The sequence below is a fragment of the Dermacentor andersoni genome, chromosome 1 (genome assembly GCF_023375885.2).
Source record: "Dermacentor andersoni chromosome 1, qqDerAnde1_hic_scaffold, whole genome shotgun sequence".
Lineage (NCBI taxonomy): Eukaryota > Metazoa > Arthropoda > Arachnida > Ixodida > Ixodidae > Dermacentor > Dermacentor andersoni.
In genome coordinates this window covers 91,459,713-91,477,832 of record NC_092814.1, presented here as the reverse complement: position 1 = coordinate 91,477,832, position 18,120 = coordinate 91,459,713, and the positions used below count along the sequence as shown (strand labels likewise).

Below are 18,120 nucleotides of genomic sequence, written 5' to 3'. Positions count from 1 at the left end.
CCCGCTACTTTCCTGTCTGGAATGCTATGTCATGCTTATAACGAGCATGCCGTTCGTTACTGGAAAGTACCTTGCTCGCAGCGTTAAAGAAAGGAAACGCATCAAGGCAGATGACGATTATCGTTGTGTGGCAGATATACACCCCAAAGGGTGCAAACTTTTTTTAGAGTGTATGTTTTGGTGTTTCTCAGCTTCACTAATGACAAAAGACTCGAATACATATTCGAAGGGAGGACTGTGTGTATTTTCTGCACGGTTCACAAGACATTAAACGAGCCAAAACAACACTTGCCTAACATCATGCTACAATTTCATAACTTTACGCGACAGTAGCTTTTTCACGTACATTTTCATCACAGAGTTCTTGTCTGTGATATTCATGGCATGGTTCCTTGGGAGTGGCTTGATAAACTTGCGGCACAAAACCACCAGGAACTGTGAGCTGGGTCGTCATTTTTGCATTTCAAGACTGGGATATATATGTCCATCAGTACACCGACAGCGTGCTCCACACTGGTTTCTGGTGGCTTAATTATCAATTGCTTTCCTGTAGTGGAGAACAATATCCACGAACCTTTTGAGGCTTATCAGAAATGAGACAAGTTCATTTGTAGGATACTTCAGTCCTCCCCTGTCCTGATAAGGAATGAGTTGATCCACAGCTGTGCATTCCTTTCGGCTTCTCAACAATTTCAATGCAGCCTTGACAGTTTAGCTTCTCAGTCATGACGCGGGGTATGTCAGATGAAAACTATGGGGCTAAGTTGAATCAGGGCTAACATGAAAACTGGTCATCAGAAACACCAAGATCGACAAGTAGATCTTGCACACAGCAACCACCGCAAAACAGAGAGCGCCCCCCCCCCCCCCCTCCTCCCCCCAAGCCTTGGATAAGCGAAACACGTTTGTAAACACGTGCTCGGACAGTCGGAACAGCACGAGACGTTCATTAACTTCATTTGAGGGATCGCCAGCCGTTTGCGCGCAGGCGCGAGTAAGAGCGGGAGGGAAAATTCGGAAAGGGCGCAAGTGGCCGCAAGCGTAGTGTCAGCTGGCAGCGCCACGCCTGGCGAAATCAAACGAATGAGAGAGGGTGACATGAGAGTGCTTTCGGGCCAGCTGCAGCCTTTCTGACGGGCATCTAAAAAATACAGGAAGCGCAGGCGCTGCCCCCGCACTGCCCGCAGGCTGCGCAGACGTCATTCTATGCAGACGTTGGTTCTATGCTCTATGTTGTGGCTATGCAGGGATAGAGTGTATGTAGCAAGGGAACGGTGGATTGGCAGGGACTCGGGTACGTTAGCGCAGGCTTACTGGTCTTACACACGTAGGTACGAAGTTGGTGTTGTCGTTGTCATATTGCAAACGTGTGAGCGTTGCCATGCATTTCGCTAAGAATTTTGTTCCGAGGTAATAAAGCTTAAGTTCTTAATTATGCTTCTGGGACTGTTTCGTCAGGTTCGGTGAGTTCTAAACATTAGTGTACATACCTCACGGAACGCCTCCATTCAGCTCTTGTTCTAGGTTCTCTAATTGCAGATATCAATTTTGTTCGTGTAACCTGCACGTCCCTTTAGGCTTTCAGAAAGAACTGCGTAGCGACCCGCCGAGAACATGGCCAATAGAAGCTCGGACCGAGAGAAGAAAGCTTTACAGGACGAAATCTCGTATCTGTCACGTAAGCATTTTGGAAACATTTAACAACGGCTGCTTATGCCCAACCACAGCTTCATGAAGAAAGTAAAGAAAAATTCAACCTTTATTGTATACTATACCATAATTTTGCGGACTATTTCCAGGTTTGATTGCTCGCCATCAACACACGTCAAAACCACGTGGAGGTGCGCAAATAAGGACTTCTAACCGCTACACAAAAGTCAACGCACATGAAGCTCAGGCCCAGAGCAACGTGGGGATGCCAAGAAATCTTGCCAGAGCTCTGAACGTGGGCGCGCCGATTACTACCAGTGTCGGAAGCATCGGCAACATCTGTTCTCGCGCGATGCATCACGCGCCCACTACCCACAGGACCCCACCACAAGGCACCAGGAGGAGGTCTTTGTCAACAGTTGTGCACAAGAGTAGGTACACACTGAAGAAGCTTCATACTGGGCTCGCTTCCACTGAGAAGCCAGCGTTTAAACCTACAACAGCGCCTCCGAAAACAGTACAAAGTACCGCACCCGTTATTGGCACTAGCACACCACTGTCACTCTACGGGTCCTCAAGGCGACCTTCAGCCGGGAAATACGTGTATTGCAGGAAGAATGCAGTGAATGGAACTGGACTGCATACTGCATGTTCGGTGACGCTACCAACTGGCTCCGCTGGGAGAACACCCAGACAACTTGTATCGACCTACAAGCTTGTTCGGAACAAATCAAAAGTTGCTACACCAGTCAAGAGTCCAAGTTCAAACCTCACTTGTATTGGTGCCAGGCGCATTGTGAAAAAGTATAAGGTGAACAATGTAAATAGGTCAAGAGCTCCACTGCAGAGGCCACTTCGATCTCAGTACGGTACGTTTCATTCATTGAATAACTTGAATCCACTTGATCTGCAATGTTGGAACCAGGGTTGTTTTTCATTGCAAAGAGTTTCTAATGCAGATTTTTTGGTGTTGTCTCGTGATGGTGTTTCCCTCATTATTGTTACTATTGCATGCACTAAAGCTTATTAAACACAGTAATAGTGAGCACAATCGCTGAAGTACCACTGATGCAGTGCTCGGCAGTTGTGATTAGGTTTGACACTTGGCATGTCATGCAAGTGAATGAGCTTTTGCAATGAGTGACAATTTACCTGTGTCAGGTAATGTCTCTGGTTCACAAGCAAACAAACTAACATTGAAGGCTTATCTTTTTACACCATACTTGGCTTTCTGATGTTACCATTCAGGAAACTCTACAGCTGTATCTACAATGAAGCTGTCTTGGCCTCCGTCTTACTCAACCACCCATTACTTCCATGGTCAGAAAAGGAAAAGCTCTGGGTAATGTAGCCTTTTGAAAATAAAAGCCATGTTAATGTGTGCCCCTAACTTTTTTGCATTTTGATCTTGTTTTATTTTCTTTATCACAGCAAACCTACTTCAAGTGCAGGCTCATCTCAAGCCCACTACATAAAGATAGGAAATATTACATACAGAGCTTCAAGAAACAAGCTTTCTAGAACATTCAAGAGATCCCTCTCTTGTAGTCCTGTTTCTCACAAAGGTGAACAAGTGTGTTTTGTTTAAGGGATTTAGTAATTGCCATGACTTTTTTTTTTTTTTTCTGCACCTTACTATATATTTTTACTTCACAGCCTCCCCACGTCATGAGCGAGTACTAGCAGTGCGAGGCTCTGTCTACATGATGGATACAGCTGGGAAAATGCTTCGCCGCATCTCGCAGCCGCAATGCAATTCAGAGCAGTCAAATGGCCGAACTCGAATTGACGTTGGTGGAAAGACCTATATTGAATGGAAACCAGGAGTGCTTTCTCAAACACCATCTGCAGAGACAAGAACTTACCTCAAGTTGAGTTATCCCACAAATCCTCTGTTAGCTAGTTGTTCATGTCTTTACCTTGTTTCTTTTTTCAGTCGTACTGTTAACCGCAGCATTCACAGGGTACGGAATGTCGACAGCAGTCGGAAGCTAAAGCGGAAATCATATTGTATGTTCTTCAATCGATTTGGGCGCTGCAATAAGGGTGACAAATGTGCTTACATTCATGATCCTGAAAAAGTGGCTGTTTGCACAAGGTGAGCATGTATGCAGGCCTATGTTGCCTCTATGTAATGTCTATTCCACAAATGTAGCCCACTGTGACATGGTTAAAGTAATCATGAGGTTTTGTGTAACGTCGCTGCCTCCAGCATTGACCTAGAGGCTAAGAGTGCCTGTACTAAAAATACATATTGGGCCTGCACCAGCAAATGCATTTCTGCCCCATGCCCTTATCCCGGCACTCACAATTGTGGCAGTGGTCTACACCTTTTGTTACCACAGCCAGTAGCATCGTGTAAGTATAATGTGGTGTTGGCCATATTCTGTCATACCCAAATTTGCTGAACATAAATATACTCTATAATCTTTAAACTATGGAATGTTGAAAGAGGAGGCAGTCTTGTGCATCTTCCCCTTCTATTGCTGCTCTGTGGGAACCAGTAATAGCTAGTGTGTAACTAAACAATGCTGACGCTGTCTGACGAAAATGCCACGAAAGTGTCTGAACAATGGCAATGATAATAGATGCACACTTGTGTCAATGACTGCCAACGCTTGAGGTGCCCAGCCCAGCTATGTCCATGGCCATGCACATTCTAAAGAGCATGTGCACTCCTATGTTCTAGCACACTGATGCCCAGTCAGGTTAGATGCTTTACACGTGTGCCTCAAGATGGGTGTGAATTTGATGACGTAAAATCTTGGCATGTCTTACAACTGTTTCCTCCATCCACTAAGCTGAGTGTTGCGATGCTGCTGCTGGCACTTGCTCTTGTTCGCACCTTTTCTGAAGATCAAAATTTTTTCTTTGAGTGCAGCCAAGGGAAATTAAGCATTGTCCATTGTGCATGGTCACAATTAAAAAATGACACTTGGGATGGGAGAAATTTTAGTTGTGAATGTTGTGATTTGTCAAAGATGTTATGAGTCTTGATTTATCCTGTTCTTATAACCTGAGAATGAGGAAATCTGTTAAATGACAGGGGTAAAGTAAGAACGAGAAGAAAGTGGGTTCACTGAGGGTTTGTTGGCTTGTCATGATAGGAGAAAAGCAAGAAACTCAAGCAAACCCAATGCTGCAGAGACCTGCGAGTGATTTGTTAATGTACAGGTAGTGTTTTCCTTGCAGGTAGTGTTTGCCTTGCAGGTAGTGTTTGCCTTGCCTTGTGTCTCTTGGTGTATGTGTAATTGTTTGTAAAGTTCACAGATGGTTTAGAAAATACTAAAATGGAAACTGCAGGGAAGCATTTTCCAAAGCTAAATGCATGTAGTGTGTGTTTGCGTGAGCAGCACTTATGTATCTTTAGCACTTTAAGGCAGCTTACATGTCCTTCGTCTCACAACAATGCTAAATAGTTTTGTTGAAAACAGATCTGCGAAGATATAATTTTTGTTTCTCTTAACGATTTCCTTCCAGATTTCTACGTGGAACCTGCAAGGTGTCCGATTGCCCATTTTCTCACAAGATTGCACCAGAGAAAATGCCAGTGTGTTCCTTCTTTTTGAAAGGGCGATGTACTAATGACCCTTGCCCATATCGACACGTCAAAGTCAACTCAAAGGCAGCAGTGTGCAAGGACTTCGCTGTTCATGGATTCTGTGCTGACGGAATCAAGGTAAGACGATTTGCAAAAGTATGATTGGCGTAAAATGCAGATACATTGTGTTTCACCAAACTAGCACCAAGTTTATTTTACAAATGCTAACTCGTAAATTGAACAGACCAGCATAATGTTGTTTAAAATCATCTTGAGCTATGCAGCATCTTTTAAAGTGATGTTCCTTTGCCTACCACTCCACAATTTGTTGTGTTGTCATCGCGGTCATCATTCGTCTTTTCGAGTTGAAGCTGTCGCTACTCAAGCCACCATACCGTCGCTGTCAGAGACACCATCAATTTCTTGTGACTTGGCCCCACCGAGATCTGCATATCTACAGCTGACAGCATTTCTGCTCACTATCTCTCAAACTCACTATCTTTTCACAATGCCAGGAACGTTTTTGGCCAGAAACGTTTTTGGCCATGTACCGTATTTACTCGCATAATGATCGCACTCGCGTAATGATCGCACCCCTGAATTTTGTCAAAATTCGACTTTTTAAAAATTTCCTGTGTAATGATCGCACCCTGAACTTGCCACAGCGGTATGTCGTGTGCCAAGTCTAGCTAATATTGATCGCGCTTACCATCTGTCGAATGCTACGCGAACGAATCTTCAAGACAAACCAAGCGGTCTGCATGCACTGAACATTCTTAAGTAGATGCCTCATTTCATTACTTTTATCACGTTCCGCACTTCCACCACTAAAAGAAAGCTGCAACCAAACTTGCCTGTATTATGTGTAGGCTTTATAATGGCTGTGGTCAACAACAACAAAAAAGGCGCCTTTCGATTCTTCTCATCTGCACTCGTGGGCACGCAACAAATCGCGAGCGGCAATGATAGTAGCCACGTTTACACTGATACGTTAAAAGTGAACTCTATTCATACGCCGACGCTTGTAACACAGCTAAGATATTCACCCACCCTTAGCAGAAACATGCCGTATTAGAATAGTAGTGAAGACAGATGCCGCAGTTTCCACAGCATGCCGGCCATGTGTTTCTAGGTCACTGGCAGCTAAGCGCGCCCATCTGTTTCTGTCCCCTCAAAGTGGACATGGCTACGTTATTGCCACAAACTTGCCGATATTAAGGATTTTATTCATTACTGATACGGAAGAAACTGTTTTAATGCACGTAATGTACTCACGAAAAGAGAAAAGAATCGCGTTCGGCTTGCTCCGCCAGCCGCCATTTTTATTTTGTGTCCCACACCAAACGCGGGACGAAAAAATTTTTTTCTTTTCGCGGGAAATTTAACCAGCGTAATGATCGCACCCCTGATTTTGCGTCAATTTTTCCGACAAAAAAGTGCGATGATTATGCGAGTAAATACGGTACTTCAAGTCCAGAGCCGAGTCATGTGAGATCTCGCAAATATGATAGTATCACTGAAGGTGATCACTCGAGAAGATCATCCCTGGATAAAACTTACCTTTGTTCTGCAAGGTACACCACCTCAGCTGATGGCTGCCGTGGTAGCTTAGTGTGGCTATGCTGTTGCACTGCTAAGGACGAGGTCAAAGGTTCAAGTCCCAGCCGCGGCGACCGCATTTCACGGGGGCGAAGTGCAAAAGTGCCCATGTACTCGAGCATTGAGTGCATGTTAAGAATCCCAGGTGGTCAAAATAAGTCCGGAATCCCCACTACGGCGTGCCTCAAAATCAGATTGTGGTTTTTAATCAATCAATCAATCATCTATTTCACAGATAGACAGAGGAGCGGGTAATAAAACCTGCCATTTGGCAGCTTGGCTAGCTCGAGCCCCCATTACCAAAGTTCACAGCAGCACAGACATAAATATATTAAGCCCAGACCACACATACGCTTGCAGATGCACGTAAGCTCACGATCGTGTCAGCGTTGCTTGACTGTTATGCCGTTCAAGTGTAATGTAAAAAATTCCATTACAAATTACATGTTGGCTCAAATGCACTGAAATTTTGCCAGCATGTTCAGAAAGCACGAGGATTACCTTGTGCAGTACAGATTAATATACAGCCGTAACGTTGGGAGACAGGAAGACAGCGGTGTGGATCAGAGAGCAAACAGGGATAGCCGATATTTAAGAGAGAGAGGGAGAGAGAGAGAGGGGGGAGAAAATTGCAGCAGATCCAACGAGCTGGAATCTGTATACAGCGAAGCTTTGTGCAAGTGGATGAAGAGTCTTAACATGAGTTTGTGTTTATTGAATGCCCGCACAAAGCAAAACGGAAGGCTTTATTCAGGCATTGCAGAGAGGCTAATGCAATGTCAGTGTGGATGAGCAAAGGCGAGCTTTCTGGTTTTTTTTTTTCCTTCCTCCACACGGCTGGCACTGTGAATGCGTGGAGGCAAGCGCCGTCTGGTGGTGGGGCAAGGAACCCAGCAACTTGTGTACTTCGCTGTGAATGGTTGGCCTATTTGGCAAGAGAACAGCCAGACTGCAGCACCTATGGTCGCAAAACCTACCGAGGTTCGCAACGAAAAGCTTCGCATTAAAAAAAGAGCTGGGCAGGCCATATAATCCGTAGAGGTACCTGTTGGACTGTTACATAATGGGTGTTAAGGGAAGTGCAGTCAAGGACGGCAGAAAATTAGGTGGAGTGATGAAACTAGAAATTTAGAATTTAGTTAGAAGTTCGAATTGGCTAGCGCAAGACGTCTGGTAATAGGAGGTTGCTGGGAAGAGGCCTTCGTCCTGGAGTGAACATAAAAATAGGCTGATGATGACAATGCAAAATTTTAAATATCTCCCATAGGGCACTAACTGTATTAGAAAAAAGTTAATGGAGAATATTCTGAAACACCCAATGCAGCTGCTTTCATTAGAGAGTTTTAGAATAGGGGCCGCAATAGTTTGAGGCCCCAAAGAGCTTTGCGGGTGTTAGCGTTGGGGCACGCAGGAGTGAAGAGTTTTAGAATAGGGCTTTGCATTTGCGCATAGCATCTTGCGCTGACAGCGCCACTACGGCGTCAAAGAAAAGCTATTAGAAATAAATAAAATATACCATTTTATGATAAGAAAAGTGATTTTGACTTTCGTGTATTCACGTTTAATTACAATTTAGAAGTTATTCTGGTAGCAGCAAACAATTAGTTGCGCTTAGTTTTTGACTAACCAACTTTACGTACCCTCACCAGCCAAGCTAAGTCGTGTTAGGCCTATGCGCCATAAAATCCACAATCGAATTCGGAATCAGTGGCGTCTAATGAATCAATCTTCACAATGCACTCTGGTTGAGAGAAAGCGATAACCGCAGTCACTACTCCTAGCGTGTGAACTTCACGCGTTACCACGAATCGAACCCAGTTTGGTGCGAGGTTAGAGCCGTCGCTTTGATGGGTGCTGCCATGTTTGTTTACGCAAATCTTTTGGGGCTCCCGCTAAATCTGTGAAATAGCATGCCCAACGCAAAACCCAAACGCAGTTTGCGTCTTGCGCATGCGCAGTGGCTTCGATGCTATTTCTTTGCGGCCCCTATTCTAAAACTCTTTATTATCTTTTATGGGCTTTGAAGAAAGCCTGCAAAATAAGAAAAAAATGATGGTGCCTGCTTTGTGAATATGTCTGGCAATATTTCAGCATCACTCTTTTACCAAATAAATTACAATGCTTACAAAGTGCCAGCAAAAAATAAAAAGTACTTGGAAGCTTAGATTAATCTGCTACTGTCAACATCCGATTTTTCAGACTTTCTAGGGACTGTGAAAATGTCCGAAAAACGAATGCATGTAGAAAATGAATCGGATATTTCTCGGATAGAGATGGTCAATGACAAAGTAGCATACCACCTCAACTCTGCCAATGCATTGTCGAGATGCCCCTGAAAAGTCATTTATACAAAACATAAAAATAGAAATGCTCACAGTGGGTGTGGTTAAAGTAGCTGGCGCTAGTCGCCTGAAAAAATTTGTCAATTCACTTTTGTGCAGCTTTCTGCTTATACCTGCAATAATGTCTGCTGCTTGAATTTCAGCTAGGGTCATGTCATCACCGTACACTGATGGCAGCGTCATGAGTGCTCGGGTCAATTCAGATCCTGTTGGCAAAACAGGCATGGGCTCTTCATTTTCAGTTTTGGAGTCATCCACATCACTTGACACACAATTTATCTTTGGTTTATTAACAGAGGTAAAGCTTGTTACGAGTGTCAGTGGGTCATTCAAATGTTATCTCATTGGAAACCGTACCACTAGCAGTGCGCACAGGTTATTGTTCATTAAGTCTGGGGACTGGTCAGGCTTGTAATTATCTTCAGATGAGATAGCCATTTCAGTGTACTGGGTGTGTAGCCTGCATGGCGAAAACAGTTCCGAAGCATGTCTTGTTACCGCCTTCTACGCATCTGAAAGCATGCCACCAGCTGACCTGCGATAAATGCAGGGTGTCTACCAACAGGGAAAACCGGGAATTCTAAGGGATTTTGAACAGTCTGGAAATACTGAGGGAGAACTCAGGGAATTTGGCCTTCTATCAGAGAAAATTAGCTGTCATTTTATTGAAAGGGAACAAAAGTCGCCTTAATGCTGGCTCGAGTGAAAGAGAGGAATCGTAACGAATTGTCTTTGATGCCATGTTGTCAGCGAGAGGAGTTCCCAGTGTACCGTGAACGATCGATTCTCCGGACGCTCGATTTTTGGGACATGCCCAATAATATGGATGGCTTCACGGCACCACCACGTACCCCATAGAGTCGATGTATAAGAACATCTGAAATTTCGGACGCAAGAATCCTTCACTCTCCGATTTTCCAGACTTGCTGCAATCACAGGTCCGAAACGGCATTAGTCAAAGCCAACACCGCCATTTTGATTATCTCGCCACCAAGCCGGCGCTCTCCCACGCAGATCCGCTGGCAGGCGTAGCCACCACCGCGGCAACGCGAGGCCTAGCGTCTTCGACATTCGCTATAAAGGTTTTTGCTGTTTGGTGCAGTGTTTTTCATTGAAGGGATTCGCCGCTGTCAGCCTTTGTGGTCCTCGCAATTGGCTTCGAAGCTTCGAAAGCACCACGCGTTGAATAAAACCGGTACCCAAAAGGCAGCTTCGCCTCAGCACAGAAGTGTTATGCGGTGAAGCATACATAAAATGTTGTGGCAAACACTAACAAGTGTGGGAAGGGGCAACGGCCACGGGACACAATACCTATGCCCTAATTATACATGCGTGCACCCACCGTCTCCTATCACAGTACAAGCACAGACATGCCTTAAAAGTGTACTGGCAGGCCTTCAGAGCATTTTTGGACGTGCCTGTGGCGATTTGAGCCCTTGGGGGCAGTAAAAAAATGCGTTCATTATTTTCGGACGTTTTTGCGGCCCTAGGGAGTTCGAAAAATCGGACATAATAAGCTTTCTAAAGTAGTGAAACTCAACACTGAGGCATTGTGTCGGCTGAGAGTGTCACAACAGTTGAGGTTGAGTTTCCAGCTGCTGAGAATCTCTCTTCTGACAAAGTTCAGGCCTAATATGAATGAGCTTAAAAAAAAGCTCATTTTCGAAAATGTTTGACTCGATTTGCAATAGGCATTACCATTTTTTTTGGGGGGGCGGGTATTTTATTTGCTGTCCATTTTACTAATCCCTCCCTTCATTTTTCTATTTTAAATAACATAACCACTACTCCTTACTATTCAAACTGGATAAAGTCTGTTTCTTTGTTAATTCTTTTATCTTTAACATGCTTACTAGAGAGCGTCAGCGTCTGGCGACATGGTGTCAACCTGTCTTGACATCAGATGAAATTCTGTATTCTCAAAGAATTTCGCAAAGGCACTCTGGGAATTTGAAAATGTCAACTTGGTAGACACCCTGAAATGTAACTTTTGCCACTTCCAAGGTATTCACTTTGTTTTTGGGGTAATCTGAAATCAACTGCTTGGAAATGGCGAACTCCTTGCTCACGTTGGTTTGTCACCAGTCACTCTCAGCTTGCTTAATGATTGCGGCTTTCTTTTCCGTTGGAGAGGATGACAAAAGCGGAGTCGGTGCCATTGCTTAGAGCGGCAAATCTTTTCAATAAAAAACACTGCACCAAACAGCAGGAAGCTTGGTCGCAAACTTGAAGCAGCTAGGCCTAGTGTTAGAGTGCACGACAGCATAAAATGACCGCACAGCCATGCCCCAAACACAAATGGCTACGGCTGCCAGCAGGTCAGTGCTAAGTGTGCTAAGCAAAATGCCAGCGGTGGTGACTGATTAATACCGTTTTGGATGTTCACTCACGGCAAAAAGTCCGAAAATTTGGACAGCAAAGGGTTTCAGCATCCGAAATATTGGACGCTTTTACACATTGGCTCTATGGGGTGTGTGGCAGTGCCGCAAAGGCGTCCGAATTATTGTATGTGTCCGAAAAATTGCTTGACTGTATTTAATTCTGCTCATTTTAACATTGCAGCTGTCTAGTGCTGAGAAGGCATTTGGAACTAAACTGCAAATTCATGTGACCTTTTTTCTGTGTCACTAGAAATGAAGGCTACTCTGAAGTATAAGGTGGGCTGACTGTACACTCTAGTTTCCTTTTGCTGCTCTGTGTTTTCCTTTCAGTGCAAAAAGCAACACATCCTTATTTGTCCCGAGTATGCTGCCAACAAAAAATGTCCAAGGGGAAAGAAGTGCTACTTGTCGCACCGTGTTCGGGGTACAAAGCGCAAGCACGAAGAAAACTCTTCAGAAGGTGCTACTAAGGACTGTAGCATGCCTGTTGTGCCATTGAAGGTGCTGAAACAAAGGCAAGTACTTCAAACTATTTTGTGTGAAGTAGTTGAGGCTGGTATCAAGTGTGCATCAACTTTTGCTTTTCATAGTGCAAGCTGTGCTGGGCCTAGCAGCACTATGGAAGATGAGCAGGGAAGTCGGAAGATGGCACAAGCTCCTCACTTCATACCACTTGAGTCTAGTCCCCATTTGGCCACAGGTTCGGGTACTCGGAAGCACTGTGAGTATGCTTTGCCATTCTTGTACAGGTAACCGTGTGCTAGTGGCAGCATACTTGCTTTCAGAAGGAACTTGACGTTTCAAATAAAGAGTGGAAGCATCAAGGATGGTTTAGTGGTGTACCACTCATAACATTAAGCCAAATTGAAATTTTGTTGCATTTACAATAGTTAGCCTGCAGTTCCTGGTTTAACTAGGCTACGCAAGTTTCGGTTTAGGTGCTGGCAACATGGCTGACGACCATGCTACGGCATCAGAGCCGAAGTATCGCTTTCTGTTCGACTTGTGCAGGCAGGTGGAGTTCGAATAATGGAACGGAGTGCTGTATGGTGCCATAAGTTTCGATCCTTATGCATTTAATTGTATGGATCAGCGGCAGTGCTGTGAAACAGTCTCAGTTATCGGTGTGCGACTTTATTGAAAAACAATGGTTTCAGAGGGCTAGTCAATCTGACTGGTGTGTAGGAATACTTAATATGCAAGTAACCAGTTGTTTTTTGTTTTTGTATGAATTTGCAAGTGTTCACATATGAGCTTACACATTTTGAGCAGCTTCTAAAACTTTCTTTCAGTGACTGGCATTCGGATTCGGCCCAACTTCCTCTCATAAATTCCAGTGGCTCCGGTTTGGTAAGATGGTTCTGTGATAAATACATGAAATGCACATTTCACATACATTAGTAGAGTTTGTTTTATGTTTTGGTATTTGCACACCTCATGGTTGTGAGCAAATAAAGTAACAGTTTACACGTCTTCATAATATGCTTCCTCTTCCAGCATCGATGTCCTACAAAAGCAATGGAAAACAGTTGTACAGCTGTAAATAAATAAAAAGAAAACTGCATTATGAAATTCTGCTTACTGTGCCATACTGATAAAACCCTGGTGCAAGCTCGTACAGCCACGATGACTCGACCACAGTTACATTCCTCATGAACTCTCTGCTGGTGTGGATAAGCTCTCCAAACACAACCCTAAAACAAAGCACAAGATTTCATAAACTGGCAAAAAACAACTTTGTCAAAGTTCTCACCACTTGGGCTGTTTCTGTGTGTACAGCACAGACGTAGGGTGTATGGCCAGTGGGTGATCCCCACAGACGGTGCGATACTCTCCAGAATAGTGTAGATATGCAGCATTGGCAAAGTGCCCTGCCACAATACACCTGCATACTGAGTCTGTATCTCCTGCAATTACAAATGTTTAATGAAACTGTCTGATCGGTGCTGCAGTTGTAACTGCTATGCAAATGAAAGTTCAACGCACCTTCGCAAGAGACAAGGGGCACTTTGTGCTTCTGCAGTAACTTCCGCAACTGATTCCTGATTTCAGTAGCTCTCAAAAGACCGTTGTAGTTCAGGAACATTTGGCCACACCACTGCTTGTTTTTACCTTTCTAAAAAAAAAAAAACCCAAACATTGAGACATCAAATGCAGAGTATTTGCTTATTATACAGGTGACCACTGTAGGAATTTAGCTCTTAAAAAAAACATCAGCTACTATGCTAGTGGACAGTCACTACATTGGATACGGAGGCACATCCAAATGCTTCACAACCTGCCCCCCCCCCCCTTTTTTTTTTTTTGTGTGTGTGAACTCTGCACAACTCCTCTGCTGTAAGTACTGGATGCATACCAGTGCAACATGGGCCTTTTACAGAAACACTTTGTGGTAAAACAGCAGCAAATCTAAAATAAATGTCATATGCAGGCACTGGCACATTCTTGAAATTGCTGCAACGTGAGGATGAATCTCTTATACTTTTTAAGCCTTCATATGTACAGGAAAGGAACACAATATGCAATAACATTACTCAAAGGTAAGTCTTGCATTCATAATCCCTCTTGCAAATCGGAATAAAATTCCCGCTCTTCCACTGATCCTACTTAGTGCATACCATAACTGGGCCAGACATTTTATGAATTTTTATTTTCTAAACATTGTGCAAGACTCGTTGTCAATGGTCCTGTTTACCTTTTCTTATTAAACTAGATTGGGTCTTTAATAGTTTGCACATCTCTTGGCCCTTGCAAATTGAGAAAAATGCAACCACAGACAAGCTCTGTCTGTTGTTGATTGTTACGCTTTTTAGATTAATGCACACATAGGACAAGTATCCCAACAGTCTTTAGCATAACTATGCAGTAGCAGTGAATGCCACAGATTTTTTTTTTTTTTTCCCTTGAGGCGAAAGCAGTTAAGCATGTTGCAAGCCGTTACTGACTGGTCTTAACCGTTGAAGCAAGAAAACTTGTCCCTCGCTTTCTTATGGTTGCTGTAACCAGAGCGGGAGATAGAAGCTTCCAGATTTCAGCAGTTCCGAACTTGTAGACAATTGTAGTTCTGGAACATATGGCTCCACCACTGCTTGTCTTGACCTTTCCAGAATACAACCCCCATTCATGGGATGCCACAAATCAAATCGCCTGGCACTGTGCAAACACCTTGCACTTCCAGAGTAGTGTGCAGGAAAACTAAACTCTTGTTTAACTGGCTTGGCTTCTGCATAAAGTCGATGGAAGAGCATGGTGCAGGCAGAGAACACTGCTCTATTAAATAAAGGACGAAAGTGCTGCATTTCCTTAAGTAGTGCAGAAAGTACAGGCAAATCAAAGAAACCTATACTTCCATATAACTGGACCTCAAGCATTCATCAATTTCTTTGAGATGAAATAAAGACTGCATTTGTCGTCGTAAACTTGCCACTACCAATGTCTCACTGATGCAGCATCTGCTCTTGTTAGTTCCAATAGCGGGTTTAAGAGTAGGGGACGCTACTGTATTGTGGGTTCTTTGCGCCGTTTTGTGAACCTAGTGGTTTGCGTCCCCTAACCTTAAAAACTCCCTAATAGCCGCCGGCAGGCTGCTGCTGTGACGGCATCTCCTCGAACTAAGGTATGTGTAGCACGGCAGCGGAACTGCCACAGAAACCCATGTATCTCTTAATGGCAAGTTATGGGACCCGTCGGCATCATCTACATCTTGCAGGGCCAACCGCTGAAGAGAAAGGATGCGAATTCCAGAAAGCAATGTGCATTTTTGGCATAAAATGTTATTGTTTTTAGGCTCACTGTGCTTGGCTGTATCTCCCGTTCATGCCAAAAGGCTAACTGCAGCAACATTTAAATTTAGTTATTAATGAGTAGTATACACTACTGAAACAACCTTGGCAAAACTGCAGGGCTAGTAATTCTGTCATTCTTCTATTGCCAGTCTTTAAATAGGCCCTAAGCAGACAACACATGCACCTGGTGGTTTGCAAATATGACCCAAGTCCCAGCACATTGCCTCGAAGATTTTTCAATGCTCCGTAGGTAGCACCTAATTTCTACTGGCAGCTTCTTTTTCCCTCCCAGTTTCAGTTTTAAGAATGTTAATTTCTACAAGCCTTTTCACTCGTATACAAATGTAACATTTTGTGTGGAGGCTGTTCTATACCTACACTACCTGAAACTAAGCTTCTATGCGGTCCAACGTTTCGTTGGAGCTGGCCTTCAACACTTGCCACATAAGGCACACTCACGTTTGCTTAACGTAATAGCAGCAATTTAACAGTGAGCCTCCATGTGTTTTCCAAAAACACGCATAGTTGGGTTCATACCTACATCGAACTAGGTTGCTGCATGTGTGTGTATGCATACAACCAAAGCACACATGTTAATTGTATACTGAAACCAAGCAACACTTCATTGACATACTTTGCGAAGACCACAGCCCCGACATTAACAGCAGCTGTAGGTTTTTTCCTGGTATTGAACATGTTAAAACAAATAAGAGAGAAACAGTTGATTACAAAAATACGTAATACTTATCAACTTTCTCAGAAAGGGAAAATTCAACATCCACCTGATCGCAGCAATTGCTACAAAGGAAGCCCATACGGGTTTCTCGAAAGAAAGGCATCGCAGTTGAAAAGTTCATCGTGGTCTGGGACACGAACCCGGGACCACCGCCTTACCGGGGCAGCCACTCTACCATCTGAGCTAACCTGCCGGGACGAATTTTTTTTTAACTGCGAGGCTTTTCTTTTGAGAAAACCGTATGGGTTTCATTTGTAGCAATTGCTACGATTTAGCCGATGCCTCATATTTCCTTTATTAATTACTTGTCTCCATCTTGCGGGTTTCCACAGAACTATTACGTCAAACTTATGCTAGTGTTGCAAGAAACTTTTAAGAATATAATGGCACTGTAAAATACAGTAACCTATTGCAATAAAACAGCTAACTGTAGAAAGCTGATGCAGTTTTATGATTATTTTGAAGTATAAAAAGCAAGAAGTCAGTGAATTTAAGTCTGCATTCCTGCAACAGCAGGAAACTTGATTGCAAACTTGAAGCAGCTAGGCCTAGTGTTGGAGTGCACAACAGCATAAAATGGCCACACAGCCATGCCCCAAACACAAATGGCTACAGCTGCCAGCAGGTCAGCCTGTGTGATAAGCAAAATGCCAGCGGTGGCAACTTCGATTAATAGTTTCAAATGTACACTCATGGTAAAAAGTCCGAAAATTTGGACAGCAAAGGGTTTCAGCATGCGAAATTTTGGACGTCTTTATACACTGGCTCATTGGGTACGTGGCAGTGCCGCAAAGGCGTCCGAATTATTGGGTGTGTCCAAAAAATTGCTTGACGGCATTTCATTCTGCCCATTTTGACCAGCCGGGACGATTACTTTTCAAGTCTAAAAAGCAAAAAGTCAGTGGGTTTAAGCCTGCATTAATGTCATCTTAGGTACTCCCACAAATATTTTAACAAGTACCACAATTTCTATGCGCTTTTCATTCATATGTGACCGGCCCCACGAGATGTAGTCGTGCTTGAAATGCACGTAAGAAGCCAATGTCACTGGAAATTGGTTTGAGACCACATTTTTTGTCTTTGGAGCACATGTGGATGGATCTTGGTTGAATGCCCGAGACAAAAAAAAAATCAAATTATGGGGTTTTACGTGCCAAAACCACTTGTTTATGAGGCACGTCGTAGTGGAGGACTCCGGAAATTTCGACCACCTGGCATTCTTTAACGTGCACCAAAATCTAAGCACACGGGTGTTTTCGCATTTCGCCCCCATCGAAATGCGGCCACCGTGGCCGGGATTCGATCCCGCAACCTCGCGCTCAGTAGCCCAACACCATAGCCACTGAGCAACCACGGCGGGTGCCTGAGACAGTAGGCTGCAGAAAGTGCCATATGAAAGACGGCCAGTTTCCCCAAGCAATCACTCGAAACCTTATGTCATGCTGTGTTTCTTGGAAATATTCAAATGCACATAGGTAGCTGTCAACACTGCTCTGCCCCTGACAAAAAAATATATAATTTTTTTTTTCGAAGGACAAAAGATACAGTGCCTTAGATGCAGGCATTTTAAGGGTTTGAGTAAACGTTCCTGCTAGCAGTTTTTGCAATGTCACAAAACAAAGGCATAGCATACTACTAGCTATGACCTAAATGCGAATAATTAGTCGGTCTGCAAAAAGTTTGCTGGAGCTACTGGAATGTACAGTGCCATAGCTAATACAATCATTAATAATAAAAAAAAAAGACTATTCCTCGATTCGTGTTGAGGAATGTAATGCAAAGAGCAAAATCACAAATTTAGGCAAAAGTTCAAGGCCTGCTCATTTCCTCAACTAGTTCAGAATGCACTGTCCTCTGCTATCCATTGTCACCATTAGTTCCAAACAAGTACAAGCTCAGTGTAGACAATGTTCACGGCAGGCATCGCACCGGTCGTGCTGGGCTCATTGCACACAAGGACAGAAGTAGTGCAAACTAGTATGTGCAATGCATTGTGAATTGAATGGACATTGGGTGACTGGGAATGGGGAATTTATGTCGTATGACAAGGCACCCAATGGAATGAAAAATAAGCTGCATCTTCGTG

The 18,120-nt window shown here is 43.8% G+C and overlaps 2 protein-coding genes across 6 annotated transcripts in view; one reads left to right on the top strand and one right to left on the bottom strand.

Moving 5' to 3' along the window:
* Positions 1–1,158: 1,158 nt before the first annotated feature.
* On the top strand, positions 1,159–13,085 carry ZC3H3 (Zinc finger CCCH domain-containing protein 3). Of its 5 annotated transcripts, XM_055061770.2 has the most exons (12): positions 1,159–1,331; positions 1,578–1,678; positions 1,800–2,519; positions 2,899–2,992; positions 3,082–3,215; positions 3,307–3,520; positions 3,587–3,748; positions 5,131–5,329; positions 11,844–12,028; positions 12,104–12,234; positions 12,806–12,863; positions 13,011–13,085. In XM_055061770.2, exons 2-11 carry the CDS (start codon positions 1,615–1,617, stop codon positions 12,841–12,843), a joined length of 1,941 nt encoding a protein of 646 aa, XP_054917745.2. In that variant the 5' UTR covers positions 1,159–1,331; positions 1,578–1,614; the 3' UTR covers positions 12,844–12,863; positions 13,011–13,085. The 5 variants fall into 5 exon arrangements, with proteins under 5 accessions (XP_054917745.2, XP_050047751.2, XP_050047753.2 ...); XM_050191794.3 differs by having other exon boundaries at positions 1,159–1,294; positions 12,806–13,085; XM_050191796.3 differs by having other exon boundaries at positions 1,159–1,327; positions 12,806–13,085.
* LOC126544464 (probable ATP-dependent RNA helicase DHX35) overlaps positions 12,632–18,120 on the bottom strand; it is a 19,233-nt gene continuing 13,744 nt past the window's right edge. Inside the window, exons 16-19 of the mRNA XM_050191792.3 lie at positions 13,500–13,629; positions 13,267–13,420; positions 13,096–13,207; positions 12,632–13,020 (exon numbers count right to left, since the gene is read on the bottom strand). Coding sequence (XP_050047749.2) covers positions 12,988–13,020; positions 13,096–13,207; positions 13,267–13,420; positions 13,500–13,629 — 429 coding nt within the window. The 3' untranslated portion in view covers positions 12,632–12,987. The remainder of the gene's footprint in view (positions 13,021–13,095; positions 13,208–13,266; positions 13,421–13,499; positions 13,630–18,120) is intronic.